Consider the following 14,138-nt stretch of genomic DNA (forward strand, 5'->3'; position numbering starts at 1 on the left):
GTTCCCGGACAAACCGGGAGGTCTCCCGCCCAGCCCGGGAGGTCTCCCGCCCAGCCCGGGAGGTCTCCCGCCCAGCCCGGGAGGTGAAGGTTAAAGTGTATTTTTGAGGGGGCAGCTTGTCAGCAAGCTGCCATGGTGTTCTGTGTGACTTCTGATTTGTACATATGTGATCCCTGTCCCTGCCAGTTGCCCGTTATGTTTTCCTGCTGTAATGCCAAAGTAAAACAACTGGAGGATGTGAGGGGGAGAGTGTGCTTCAATGCTAGCTGTTGCTTATTAAGCCTGGGAACTGCACCTGTGTTATGTCTACAGTTCGCCTGGTTCCCAGGACCTGGGCACGCAACCGTTTTCTCCTGCCCGCCAGCGGGAATGTTACCCATTGGTTATGTATCTAACTTGAATCCCTTTATCATGTCTGCCCTAACTGCTTGTACCCAGTTCTAACAAGGAACGTGTTTGAGTGTCTTTCCAATGCTTTGAAATAAACGTTGCTTTCTTTGAAACGTGGATTTATTCTCGATGCTTGGGGATCCAACAAAAGGTTTGTTTTATAGGAGGTCAAACAACAAGGTGCACAATAATAACATTAAGTGGGTTAAAAGAAAAGAAATCAAATGCCCTAACGCGTCTAAATATACTGTCCCTTGCTCACTATCTGCAGTGGCACTAGACTACTCACCCTTCCCTCAGGATGAGGGTTTTCCCCCTGCAGCAGCCTTTCTTCTGGCTCTGCCCTCTGGAAGAAAGAACAACTCTTCTTGCTGCTCCAGAACTTTTATTCCAAGCTCTCCTCTTTTCCTATTGGTCCATTTTGGCTCCAAAACCTCCCAGGGGCTTCTGGGAGTTGTAGGCCCAGCCTCACCTACTGCTAGCCAGGCTCTCTGGGCCTAGTAGACCTCTGGTAGCACAGCCCAGATCATGACAGGACTATTCCTGTATCTCTCTGTCTTCAACTGTGTATCCCGAGATTCCAGATGCAACCCTGCTTTATCTATCACACCTTGCTTTCGGGACAGGTTCTGAACTTCTGACCCATTGTTGGTCTAATCCTGTTGTTCTAATCCTCCCTAGCAAATTGGGAGAGAGTTCTAGAGAAATGGTTTCACCACAAAAATAGCTCCCATGAACTTGTCTATTTGTTGAGGGGGGGTCATGCCACAAGGCTTCCTGATGTGAACACACATGAAAATGCCTTATACTGAATGCATGTATGCACCAAACTGGCAGCAACTCTCAAGTTATCAGGTGGAAGAAGTCTTTCAGATCACCTCCTGCCTGGTCCTTTCAACTGGAGATGCCAGGAATTGAACCTGGGACCTTCTGCATGCCAAGCAGGTGCTCTGCCACTGAGCCATGGCTCTTCCCTCAATATGACTGTAGGAGACAGGGAGGCTCACAGAGTCCACCTTTCAAAGCAGCCCATTTTCTCCAGGTGAACTCATCTCTGTCGCCAGGAGATCAGTTGTCATCCTAGGAAATCTGCAGCCACCACCTGGAGGTTATCACCCCTAGTCCCAGAATGTCTTCCTGGAAAGCTACCTTGAGGGAATGGAATGTGCCATTCAGCCGGAACTCCTGGAGAGGAATGGGGGCTCAGAGTCTTGGGCTATTCTTGTGGGCCATGGTGACACCTGAAGAGAGACTGCCCACGTAGTGGGGTCAGGAGCAGGAGAGTAGAGGGGGTGGGGTGGTCCTAGCTGGAAGGGAGAGCTGTCAAGGGCTGCCTACTGTCAGACTCCTGCAGCAATCAGTTCCCAACAGCTTTTGTTCAAAGAAGTAAAGTTTATTGAGACACTGAGCATATGCAGATATCTTAACCATTTCGTGTTGGAAATAAAATAAAGCGCGTTAAGCAAACAGTTATAGATTGTTCAAGGAGGCCCCCTGATAGCCCAGGGCCAATCAGGGGCCAGGTAGAAGCCCGCCAAAGTAACAGGCAACTTTCCCCAAGAGAAAACCTACACCAGGCACTGAAGGTATACAGAGATAATAGAAATGCAGAAGACACAGCAGAATTGAGAGTTAACATTCCAGAGTCACCCCAGTCCCAAGGCAACCAGGGCTTGAGAGAGGCCTAACAGACACCTACCCCCCTATGAACTCGCCAGACCACTACAGTCCACTTCTCAGGCCCTGCTTTGGGTGCACCCGCCTTCTGAGATGAGGCTGGTGGCAGCTGGGAGAGGGACTTCTCAGTCATGGTAACGAAGCTCTTGAACTCTCTTCCCAGGGAGATTTATGGGTCCCCTTCTGTTGCCATCATCTGGCAGAGGGTGAAGACTTTTCTGTTTCATTTTGCATTCCCACAAAGAGCCCTCCTTCCTAATTAAATCTTTTAATGCTGTTTATTATGCTTCGTGTATATTTTAACTGTGTTTTTAGAATTGTTTCGTGGGGGGGATATCTTAAGGGTTTTAAAATATCCATTCATTTATTTGTTCGATTTATACCCTGTCCTCCCTACCAAGGGAGTTCAAACTACAAAATTGCCACCTTGGTAGCCTTTGTAAGGGCAGAAAGGTGGGATGAAAATTTTATAAGTACATAAAGGTCCTAGTGCCGAGGTGTTGAACTCATTTGTTATGAGGGGGGGTATCTCAAGGGTTTTAAAATGTGAGTTTTCTTTTCATATGTGTTTTAAAGTATTTATTTATTTATTTGTTCGATTTATACCCCGTCCTCCCCACCAAGGGAGTGTAAAGTACAATGTAGCCACCTTGGTGGCCTTTGTAAGGGCAGAAAGGTGGGATGCAAATTTTGTAAATACATAAAGGTCCTAGTGCAGGGGTGTCGAACTTATTTCTAATGAGGGCCGGATCTGACATAAATGTCACTTTGTTGGGCCAGGCCATGTGTGTCATAAAATGTAACACGAGGTACCAGAGATATAAACTTTATAAAGATGCTTTCAGATGCCGAATGGCAATAGCAGATATAATTGGATTAGGTGTGATATACAGAGGCATGGAGATATCAGCATTGGTAATGAGACAGGAAACCTAGGTCTCAGTTTGGTACAGGAGGATTCAATCCAGAAGGATGCAAAGAATAAGTGGAAATAAGTCTGAAGAAGTGAGCAGTGACTCACAAAAGCACAAACCCTACCACAATTTTGTTAGTCTTTAAAGGTGCTACCCTTTCTACCATTATTAGAAACCACAATGTTCAAAAACCAGTGGGGGAACGTTTTAGCCTTCCAGGGCATTCAGTTGCTGGCCTAAGAGTAGCAGTTCTTTTACAAAGGAATTTCAAAGGGAGATTAGAAAGAGAGACTGCTGAATTGCAGCTAATCATGAAGCTCAAGACAATGCAAAGTCCTGGACTGAATTGAGACCTAGGTTTCTTCTCTCATTACCAATGCCTGCTATTGTCTTTTGGCAGCTGAAATCACTTCACTCTCCAAGATGTAAGGACAGATGGACTCACATTCCAGCTGTATCTGAAGAAGTGAGCAGTGACTCATGAAAGCTCCTGCCCTGCCACAAATTTTTTTGATGTTAAACACAGGACTCTCTCTCTCTCTCATATACCTGGCATAAAATGTTTTTGGTCTTAAATTTAGGGCTGTAAGCTAAGGAGCTTGTCCTATATTTTAACATCTGATTGGGCATGTATAGAGAGAGGGATAGAGGAATTTCATTTTACCCATTTCTCTTGAATCCCATGCTCAACCTGGTGCTATGGTAACAGTATGCTTGTGAACGTTTTCTTTTGAATAAGTACTTCATAACTTTTGATGCTGGTAGTGGTTCTTGGTACCTGTCATGATCCGAGGCCTACAATAGTGTAGCCTACTGGCTCAAGGGAGGCCTAGTGGTTCCAGGGAGTGACTATCAGGGGCGACATTTTCCAGGTCTCCAGTGGACCCTGTGATTGGTTGACAGGGGATTTGGAGGGAAAACGTACACCAGTAGAATAATAGAGGGTGGTGCCTGGGAAGACGAGATAAAAGACCTTGTGGGAGGGGGTTCCCTCCTCCCAGGTAGCAGAGTTAGTGTGAAGCTGTTGTGGTTGAAGGGATCCCTCATCCAAAAGGAGTGGGTCAGCTTGGGGCCAAATACCTAGAGAAGGCCAGGGGCAGTAGAGTCATACACATTAGGGTACCTTATTTTGCTGGTTCACCTAATTTACTGTGTTCATTTTTCCTACAAGTGGTTGAATTAAAGTTGTTAAATCTCTGTAATAAAAGTAGTTTGTTACTCTGCCTGGGTCCTCAGGCCTCATTCGGTCACTTATAAGGGGAAACCTACTGGAGAAGGAGTGTATAAAGGGGTAGGGTGAGTGCTCTGGGCCCTCCCAAGCAGACCCAGACCAGAGTGGTGGCAGCCATTAGAGAACCTTTCTAGGCACTGCCCGCAACAGGACCACATAGATCTCCACTGTCTTGGACACATTATATTAAAAGGAGCACCGGGGGAAGGCAGTCAGTTGGCAAGTAGGTATTCCTCCAGGAGTGAACAAGGCAGTAAAAGGTCCGTGTGGTGACCAGGTGCTCGGCAGCAGGAGACACAGAGGCAAGGCCTCAGAACTGGGAGGGGGAGCTGGGAGTCCTGACTCTCCCAGCAGGCAATTCCATACAAAGGTCAGGTGGTGGCAGTGGTTACCCGAGAGAGAAAGAAAAGCCTTGCCAGGAGTTGGAAAAACTTTGGAGGGCAGGGTGGAACCATTTTCCCACAAGAGGGGATTCGCTAAACATATTGAACAGAGGTCCATTAGTGGCTCTTAGCTACAAGGCATAGATGGAACACGATTTCCGGGGCAGTGATGCTCTGTATTCTTGGTGCATGGGAAGGGAGGGCAACAGTGGGAGGGCTTCAGGAGTTTTGGCCCGAATGGTGGAGCTCCATGTGTTTTGGCCACTGCATGACACAGAGTATTGGACTGGATGGTGCTTTTTGTTGCTAGCTTGTAGAGGCAGTAATTATAGAAGTGTGATGTAAAGCCTTGAGCTTTTCCTGAGATGTGTTGTTAACAACTGCCCATTTATGGCCCCGGTCACATGGAGCATTAGGCACGCTAGAGGGATGGAAGATAGGCGGATTTTCCGGGCGCGATCTCACTGCCACATCTGGGAAGCGTAGAGCTCCCGTGGCGCACCCGAGGCTTCCCGCCGAAGATGCGGGGTAAAAAACTAGTACCTCGGAGGTACTAGTTTCCGGAAACCGCAGGGAAAGGGCAGGTGTCTGATCATGTTTCTGGTGGCATCTGGCACCCGCCCATGTCCCATCACGAAAATGGTTTTCTCCCCCCAAGTCTCCACGGATGCGCACAAGCACCCAATGGAGCATGCAAATACTTGGGTTAAAAGAAAAAAAAACCCAGCCAATCCGCTTCTTTGCCGCACTGCAGGAGTGAGGTATGATCGACACCTCCCCGGCACCTCCCCCCAACCATGGGAAGTCGGCGGGACGTTTGATCCCGCTGCCGCGCAGTAGTTCGCTCCGGGGCAAACAGCCACGCCCCCCCCCCCCGTGATATCCGGCCCGTGTGACTGGGGCCTATGTAAGTTTCATGCCACTTCTTGTCATCATTATTCTTTTATCCTTCAGTTTATATTATGTTTATACTTATGGTACTTGGCTTACATGTTTTAACACAGGAGATGTGTTTGCTATAGCTCACAAGAGTGCATATAACCTATTTGAAGACAAATTGTTTCAGGTATTTAAACATATTTTGTTACTGCTGTAATCGTTTTACCTTACACTGTATGTGTCATTATTGTCATTATGTAATCTCTTTCATGTTTAGTCACTGAGGAAGTTCTTCGAAACAGAGTTCTTAATATCTGGATTCTTTGTATACTATTCTTCATACATCTTCACCTCAAGAGGAATCTTTTCTACTTTAAGATTGGACTTGATTGTGCTTATATTTTTGTATTTGTATCAATACTTTGGTTATTATTGAACTAGTGTTAGGGTCTTATTCACACAGATTATTATTCCCCTATGTGGGATTCTATCCGGCATAACTTTAGGTTTGTCAAAATTAGCTGTCCTGAAGACCAACCTATATGTCTGACTACGTACAGCTTTTACCTTCCCCAAGACTGTAAATTCCAAAATTACACAGTCACTACTACCCAGGGTGCCCACTACTTTCACCTCATCAACCAGTTCTTCCCTGTTGGTAAGAATCAAGTCCAAGACAGCAGATCCCCTTGTTTCCCTCTCCAATTTCTGGAAAATGAAGTTGTCAGCAAGACAAGTCAGGAATTTATTGGACCTTTCATTTTTAGCAGAGTTGGACTTCCAACAGATATCTGGGTAACTGAAATCTCCCATGACCACCATGTCCCATCTCTTTGAGAACTTTGTAATCTGTTCTAAGAGGGTCTCATCCAAATCCTCTGCCTGGCTTGGTGATCTATAGCAGACCCCCCCACCATCAGTATTATTTCTTTCTCCTTTTATTTTTACCCAGAGACTCTCAACTGGACTTCCATGCAGAAATTCACATATTTCCTCACAAGTATATTCCTCTTTTACATATAATGCTACTCCTCCACCCTTCCTCATTTATCTGACCCTTTTAAATAATTTGTACCCCTCAATCGTAATATTCCAATTGTGAGTGTCATCCCACCAAGTTTCAGTAACACCTATTAAGTCATAGTCCCCTGCCCATATTAGGACTTCAAGTTCCTCCTGCTTGTTTCCCATACACTCAATCCAATGGAGATAACCTTATTCTTCTTCATCACTGGTCTCTTGTTAGCCGAATTGCTCTTTAGGAGAGACAATTGGAACAGTTTAATAATCGGGATTCAGATCAAGTGTATACGCAGGATGGGCTAAGCCGTTACGTTTCAATGAAGAGACGAAACAGAAGTTAAAACAAATCTTTCTTTACTGGGTATGTTTGTTCAAGCACACAATAATAATAATAAAACCACTCAAGCATACAAGGACTAAGAAAATAAGGTAGATCTCAGCACAATCGCATTAGCAGGAATATCGTTGGTTTCTTGATAATATATATTTACCTATGTCGTGGCTCAGCTCCGAAACTTCCAGCGGGATGGGAGGGCGGAAGGGGTAGAAAATGGGGTAGGAACACGTGAATCCAGACCAGCCGGGAACACGTGGATTGACCTTAGCTGCAGACTAAGGCAAAGAGGCAATCAGGAATTTGGTATAGTAAGTGGGACAAGAGAGGTGTAAGCAGACAGGAAGAGGTCGTTGGTATGAAGAAGGGTCAAAGGGTAGGTAGCCCTCTTGGCTCTGTGCAAGATGTTTTAAGGTCTCGGCTGCGAGGGGAGGGGGTGGGCTCAAACGGATTACCAGGTAGCCCGACCCCAAAAGTCAGTGATTGGTTATGATGTCAATATTCAAACTATCGATTAACTAAAGGGGAGGTGTCTGGGCGGAGGCAGGAGGTACGTGCCGGGTCACCAGTAGCGCTGACGTGATGGTTGCTATGTGTAATGGACTTTCTATAGTTGGTCTGGCACGGGAGGACTTCTATTGTTACGCTTGTCAGGTGTAGACATTCGGTCTGGGCTAGGCTTGATTAGCTTCAGGGTGGTGATCAACCTTAATGTTCGCATACATAAAGAGCTTAACGACTCCGGAGACCTTGCTGGCTAGGTGATAATCATCCTATGCAGCTGGCATTGTCTTTGCTTGTCCCCTGGTTGAACCCTGTGCTTCACAGTTTCTTCACTAGCCCGTTCTGGGTCAAGCATATGTCCATAATCATAACTCATAACATAGTCCAAAATGGATGCCATTGGTAACACTCTCTCATGCTTCTGTGCGATTGTGCTTAACTTACATTATACTATAAGGGAACGACCATCTATCCCTCTTATCCTAGGTTATGCACATCCTTGAATATCTCACACAAACACACCGCCTCTGCCGAGCCATTCTTTCTTCCTGCTTCCTGCTAACGAACACCAAGAAAGTGAAATTTTAACTATGGGGGGCAAAATGGAAACAAAAGGCAATTACAGGTGCAGACATCATGGGATTGTCTAAAATGATGATTGGATGTGACCTAGGTAATTCCAAAGTTAAGAAGTAGAGGGAATTTCCTTCAGATTAGTTGCCCTCCTCAGTATAACAACAGATAGGGCATGCTTGGATCGGAATCCTGAATGCCCGCCCCCACTGAGGAACACTGTTATCAGCAGAGCTCAGTGAAGTTTGCCACCAAAAATGAAACAATCTGTCCATTTGTTCAGAACTTTCCTGAAGGCCCCCTTCACCTCCTTGTTGCGGAGGCTGTAAATGAGGGGGTTCAGCATAGGGGTGACGATGCAGAACATGGCAGAGACCAGAGTGTCTATTTCCAGGGAATAGCCAGCGCTTGGCTTGTTGTAGTTCAGGAATCCGTTTCCAATACAGAGAATGACAATGATGAGGTGTGAAGCACATGTGGAGAAGGCTTTGCGCCTGCCACCTTTGGAGCGAATCCTCAAAACAGAATCCAAGATGCATATGTAGGAGAGGATGATGAAGAGGATAGGGCACAGGCCCACAAAGAGGCTTGTGATGTGATTGGCCAGTTCATTGGCACGAGTATCACTGCAGGCGATTTGTAACAGTGGTGGGACATCGCAGAAGATGTGTGGGATCTGGTTGGCTCCGCAGAAGGACAACTGTGAAGCCAAGGAAGTATGAACCACCGAGTCCAGGAAGCCCCAGACCCAAGTGGCAGATGCTAGCTGGATACACACCCTCTTGCTCATGAGGACAGAGTAGTGCAGGGGCCTACAGATGGCTGCATAGCGGTCATAGGCCATGACAGCTATCAGTGCTGGCTCGCAGCCCACAAAGCCCATCAGGAAGAAAGCTTGCACCAGGCATTCCTCGTACAAAATCGTGTTTTGTCGGCGCAGGAAGTTGACAAGGATCTTGGGGACAATGACGGTGGAGACGCAAATGTCCAAGCAGGAGAGGTGACTGAGGAAGAAGTACATGGGGCTGTGAAGGCAGGAATCCACGAGGACCAGAATTAGTATCATCAAGTTGCCCAAAAGAATGGCCAGGTAGGCAGCCAGAAACACGACAAAGAGGAAGGCTGGGTCGCTTGGGAGGCCAGAGAACCCCAGGAAGATGAACTCTCTCACCTGTGTGTCATTGTCTGCAGCCATGGCGAAGAGAGGTTGCCTCTGTGAGGGGACAAAGGTAGCTTCATGAGATACAGTACAGTGCAGTGGTTAGAGTACCCTCCCCTTAGTTCTCTGGAGACAAGGCCCGATTGAAATATAACACACAAACCTGTCCAAAGGAAACAATGCAACCCGGGCTGAGAAACAGCATGACCCCTGACTCCCACCCAAAGCAAATGCTAAAATGAATACAAATGCCCTGATTTCCGGAGCTCAGCCCACTCCCTGGTAGATGGACAGTTGTATTCGAGTCAGAGGATAATCACACACCCTGCTCACACCTAAGTCATGCCGCTTTCTGCACAAATGTGATGGTTTCATCTGCTGCCAAACTTTATATCACCTTCTGTTTTATATTGTTTTTTATTTATATCATGGGAATGGAACTTATCATTTTCTTAACAGTGCCAAACTAGTGTTCTGAACAGTAGTTTTTTTTCCTGAGACATTTCTATTAATAGAAAGCCTTCCCAGAAAGATATACTAGACAAATGTATAGGCTTCAATGCAAAAATACCAGAAAATGATAAGATATTGCTACACACTGAAGACAAATTAGTTAAGAAACTGTATGTATGTAAGAAACTGTATGTAATAATGTTGGAAAATAAAACACAAGATTAAGTAATTAAAGATTCTATGGTTAAATGGGCGCAAAACCTAAGTCATAATATTGATTTAGATCAATGGTTACAGGTACGTAAAACAAATATAAAAATTACTAAAGCAATTTCATATAAAGAAAATATATATTAAATGTTTTATAGATGGTATATGACTCCAGATAAATTAGCAATGTTCTATCCTGATTTACCAAATCACTGTTTGAAATGTCAAAAGAGTGTTGGCTCATTTTTTCACATGTGGTGTACTTGTGATAGAGTTAAAAAAATTTGGCAATGGATTCATGAAATGTTACCAAAAAATGTTGGAATGTACCATACCCTTTATACCTGAATTATTTCTTTTGAATATAATGCCAAAAATTTGTAAAAAAACAAGATTTTTACGTTATTATACATGTAGTAACTACTGCAAGAATATTATATGCCAAATATTGGAGGAAGAAAGAAGTACCCTCGAAAGAAGAAACTATAAATAAAAGACTCAAAATCACTGAAATGGATAAACTGACTTTAATTCTCAGAGTATGAGATGAAATAAGTTTTGAAAACACATTGGGAAAGATATCATAATTGGTTGAAAGACTATAAAAAATTCAGGAGGTTGGACTAGATGACCTGCATGGTCCCTTCCAACTCTAACATTCTATGATTCTATGAAAAAGTGAACAATATCAATATAAGAATACATAATAAAATGTATATCTAAACATAATGCAAAATACTTTTTAAAATACACGGTGATAAAGATGAATAATATTTTAAACAGTTAATGTATGAGTTAATACAAAAGTTAAACCAAAGATGTATATGAAACCCTGGATTGTATATATTTATGTTTGTTTGTCTGTTCATCTATTATAAAATTATACACACACACACACGGCTCTTTTTGTAGCAGGAACTCCTTTGCATATCAGGCGACACACCCCTAAGGTAGCCAATCCTCCAAGAGCTTACAGTAGCCCCTGTAAGAAGAGCTCTGTAAGCTCTTGGAGGATTGGCTACATTAGGGGTGTTTTGCCTAATATGCAAAGGAGTTCCTGCTACAAAAAGGAACCTGTATATATATGTCCTTCCCAGAAATTCAGGGACATTATTCTATTTATTCTAAAATAATTTTATTTATTCCTTTATTTAGAAAATTTATATGCTGGCTCTCCAGAGGTCGACCTGGGGTGTCTTACAGCTACGATAATACTACATACCCATTCAGAACAGAAGGAGGAGTTGGAGAAGCTCTATTCTCTATGCTAAAACAAGACCAGGAGCGGATTGCGGGAAAGACCATGAATTGTTAATATCAAAAAAATTAGAATAAAGATTAAGAAAAACGCTGAAAGATTCATAGTGTTTAAATACAATCTAACAACATGCCTGAAGAGTTTACAGGCCATGTAAAGAGGACATTTGCATTATGAAGTTCAAATGAATGTGAACCAGAACTATGGGTAGAAATCAGAGATGTTATCAAGGAAGGGGGAGCGGCTGCGGCTCATTGATAGAGCATCTGCTTGGAATGCAGAAGGCACCAGGTTCAATTCCCGGCATCTCCAGGTAAAAGGATCAGGTAGGAAGGGCTGTGAAAGACCTCTGCCTGAGACCCTGGAGAGCAGCTGCCAGGCTGAATGGGCAATACTGACCCTGATGGCCCAAGGGTCTGGTTCAGTATAAGGCTGCTTCATGTTTGTGTTCATGTGTGAAGAGTGTGCAAAGACGATTCCTGAAGCCAAAAGAAATGAAAAGTCTCAGTGGAAGACTGATGAAACTCTTAAAATTGCTAAAGATAGACGGGAAGCAAAAGTAAAAACTGATAGAAATAGAATCAAAAGCCTAAAGGCAGGATTCCACCAACTCACACATAAAGGCAAAGAGAACTATTTTAATAATCAATGCTAAGAAATAGGAGAGAACAACCAAAAAGGAAGAACAAGAGATCTGTTCCACAAATTCCAAGAAATCAAAGGGAAATTTGAAGCATCCATGTCGAAAGGTCAACATGGAAATACAGTAACTGAACAGGAGAAAACTTTTCTAAAGGATGTGAACAATACACTAAAGAACTATACAAAAGAGATGACAGGATGACAGATTCCTTCCAAAAAGAATTTTTGAAGAAGAGCAAATAATTTTAGAAAGTGAAGTGAGAGCTGCACTGAGGGAAATTGGGAGAAACAAAACACCAGGAGTAGATGAGATATCAATGAAGCTATTCCAAGCCACAGAAACAGAGTGGACAGTTTCTGCTAGAAAACTATATGGGCAGTTTCTGCTAGAAAACTACTCACCTTTGCACATGGATAGATAGATGGACAGATGGATGGCTTCTCCTCCAGTTCAGCTCCAGTTCATGTTGGAAAGGGAAACCACATGGTCTTTCAGTGCCCCTGCTGCTAGATTGCCAGGTCAGAGTAGAGATATTGCTTAGCCTGAAGGCTACAGCATAGTGATGATGGGTAGTCCCCAGACATTGCCTCTACAATCGGTCTGGAAGGTCTCTCTCCATCTTCAGCATGAAGAGCATGTCCCTGTAACCAGTTCATACAAGACTGAGGTGGGTTGGAAGTGAGAATGCTTTACTTGGCCTTGGGGCCTTGGGGATGAACCTCAGAGGGAAACCCCCAGACAATGGTGTGCAATTGCTGGAACTTTCGAGAATTGGTGGCTCACCTGGGGCTTTTTAAGCAGACTCAGTGAAGCCATACACAATGGATATTGCCTCATAGTGTCAGGGGATACACTTGTACCCACAGAGGAGTCCAGAACATGTGGAGCATAGCCTTGCCTGATGACTTTGGGGAAACACCAATGTGTTGTAAACTTTCTCCCAGGAAATGCTGCCTGACTTGAAATCTTCTTAGAAGAAGAAGAAAAGATTGGATTTATACCCCGCCCTTCGCTTGGAGTTTCAGATTGGATTACAATCACCTTTCCGTTCTCCCCACAACACACACCCTTTGAGGTTGGTGGGGCTGAGAGAGCTCTTTTGAGAACTCCTCTTTCAAGAACAGCTCTGCCAGAACTATGGCTTGCCCATGGTCATCCAGCAGCTGCAAGTGAAGTAGAGGGGAATCAACTCCAGTTCTCCCAGATTAGATTCCACACACTTAACCAGTACAACAAACTGGCTTTCCAATTCATCAGTCTGCCAGCTCACTGCTCCCAAGAACGGAGACCAGCAATATGACCCTCTCTTGGACTGCTTGAGGACTATTCCAGCATCTTTCTGTCTTGAACTGCCTATCCTGAGATTCCAGATGCAACCCTGCCTTATCTATCACACCTTGTTTTCGGATCAGGTTCTGATCCATTGTTGGTCTAATCCTCCCCAACGAATCGGGACACTGTTCTACAGAAATGGTTCCGCTACAAAGACAGCTCCAATGAATGTATCTATTTGCTGAGGGAAGTGAGTGGAAGTGACATGATCAGCTTTAGCAAGTTCCAGAAACTCTATAGTAATCCTACCATCGAGATTCTGACCATTGCTAAAGCACTTCTGGGTAGCTCTAGGAATTGTCAGGAACTCTATGATCAGAACTTCCTGTAAGTCAACAAGGCCTTTTTCTTTTTATTTCCTGGACTACTGCATGCCCCTCTGGCCAATTTCCACCCACCAATCAGCTGAGCCTTAGTGTCAGGACCCAAAGCTAAACAACAAAGTACACCACTTCTGGGTAGCTCTAGGAATTGTCAGGAACTCTATGATCAGAACTTCCTGTAAGTCAACAAGGCCTTTTTCTTTTTATTTCCTGGACTACTGCATGCCCCTCTGGCCAATTTCCACCCACCAATCAGCTGAGCCTTAGTGTCAGGACCCAAAGCTAAACAACAAAGTACACGCTTCCAGGAAGGTTTTACTTTTATTGAAAAGCCATAGATGCAATAACACGAACACTGTTAGGAATGGTGAGTTACCTATGCACATAATAGGATATAGGGCATTCGTATGCGCCCCCCCCCCCATAGCAATGACCAATTGGGTAGGCTCCCGTGTGTGGGACATGACTGTATTTATTATTTATTATTTATTTATTATTTACATTTTTATCCCGCGCCCTGTTCCTGGTCATGACGAGTTTGATGACCCGGGGACCTGGGACGTCCAGTAAGTTCTGATTCCCAGACCGTAGTGCTCTTGGGGGAACATGTGGGGAAAGGCGGTCCCTTTAAGTAGTCTGGTCCCTGGCCATATAGGGCTTTAAATGTAATAACCAGCACTTTGAACCCGGTACACTATAGGCAACCAGTGCAACGCTTTCAGCACAGGCTGGATGTGATCTCGTCTAGGAAGATCCATCAACAACCTGGCTGCAGCATTCTGCACTAGTTGCAGCTTCCGAATTTGCGACAAAGGCAGCCCCATGTAGAGAGTGTTACAGTAGTCTAGCCTC

General features: G+C 44.5%; 1 protein-coding gene across 1 annotated transcript; it reads right to left on the bottom strand.

Moving 5' to 3' along the window:
* Nucleotides 1-8,143: 8,143 nt before the first annotated feature.
* On the bottom strand, nucleotides 8,144-9,103 carry LOC107107611 (olfactory receptor 5V1-like). The gene has a single exon (XM_015407921.1). It carries the CDS (start codon nucleotides 9,101-9,103, stop codon nucleotides 8,144-8,146), a length of 960 nt encoding a protein of 319 aa, XP_015263407.1.
* Nucleotides 9,104-14,138: the final 5,035 nt, after the last annotated feature.

Source organism: Gekko japonicus, unplaced genomic scaffold (genome assembly GCF_001447785.1).
Source record: "Gekko japonicus isolate JY-2015 unplaced genomic scaffold, Gekko_japonicus_V1.1 scaffold4840, whole genome shotgun sequence".
In the NCBI taxonomy this organism is placed as follows: Eukaryota; Metazoa; Chordata; class Lepidosauria; order Squamata; family Gekkonidae; genus Gekko; species Gekko japonicus.